This window comes from Cynoglossus semilaevis, unplaced genomic scaffold (assembly GCF_000523025.1).
Source record: "Cynoglossus semilaevis isolate Cse_v1.0 unplaced genomic scaffold, Cse_v1.0 scaffold2320, whole genome shotgun sequence".
Classification (NCBI taxonomy): domain Eukaryota; kingdom Metazoa; phylum Chordata; class Actinopteri; order Pleuronectiformes; family Cynoglossidae; genus Cynoglossus; species Cynoglossus semilaevis.
The window spans coordinates 10,564-11,405 of NW_007585228.1; the positions used below are offsets into that span (position 1 = coordinate 10,564).

Consider the following 842-nt stretch of genomic DNA (forward strand, 5'->3'; position numbering starts at 1 on the left):
GTTCATGTGTACAGTGATGTTCATTTGTACAGTGATGTTCATGTGTACAGTGATGTTCATGTGTACAGTGATGTCCTCCTGTAGTTTTTGCAAATTGTCACTGAACAGAAAATATTTGTGTCGTCAGTGAACGGTAGGTCATTCCACCAGTGTGACAGGATCCTGGATTGCCTTGTGTTGGGTGTTGGGACGATGTTCACTTGAGATAACCACGGTCTGTACCAGGAGCTGTTCAACAGTTATGACATTAACGAGGGTTAATGTTTAGAAAATTTAAATCAGTTGAATTCCATCAAAGACAATGAACAACTAGTTTTAGAAAAAAAAACACAATAATTAAAATGGTGTCATGGAGACTGGAAAACTGTTTAGAAGTGAAGTGCAGATTCAGGTGACAACATTTTCTCCTTACCGTTCTCCAGTGGAATGTCTTTTATGGCTTCCAGACCTGTTTTCAGGCTGGATCTACAGATCTGTTGATTGACCTCAGCCTGTGTATAAGCTCCTTCAACATAACTGATGTGATCAATGAAACTGGGCTGAGGATCCACTCCTCTCTTGTTGACAAAGTCAGCGTACCACACCTCTTCACCATCCAGATTGTATGCCTGTTCTCCATCGGTGTCAGAACAGCCAACAATGGCAAGGTCCACATGAAGACCTGAGGAGAGAAGACCTGGTGACAGAGACAACATGGTCTGTAGAGGTCAACTGGTCATCCTTCATGACACCCACGTTTCTTATTACTTGCTCTTATGAATAGAATCAAACTTTACAAATAAATCAGTAAAACGATGTTGTTAACTTTATACCCTGTTGTCTGAATTCCATTTCAGTTCAGT

General features: G+C 40.9%; 1 protein-coding gene across 1 annotated transcript; it reads right to left on the reverse strand.

Annotated features, from left to right (window-relative positions):
• Window positions 1–412: 412 nt before the first annotated feature.
• On the reverse strand, window positions 413–661 carry LOC103398980 (mamu class II histocompatibility antigen, DR alpha chain-like; the record flags this gene model as incomplete). The annotated part of the gene is given in 1 exon segment (XM_008337738.1): window positions 413–661. A coding segment is annotated over 1 exon segment (249 nt), but the record flags the coding sequence as incomplete, so codon positions are not given.
• Window positions 662–842: the final 181 nt, after the last annotated feature.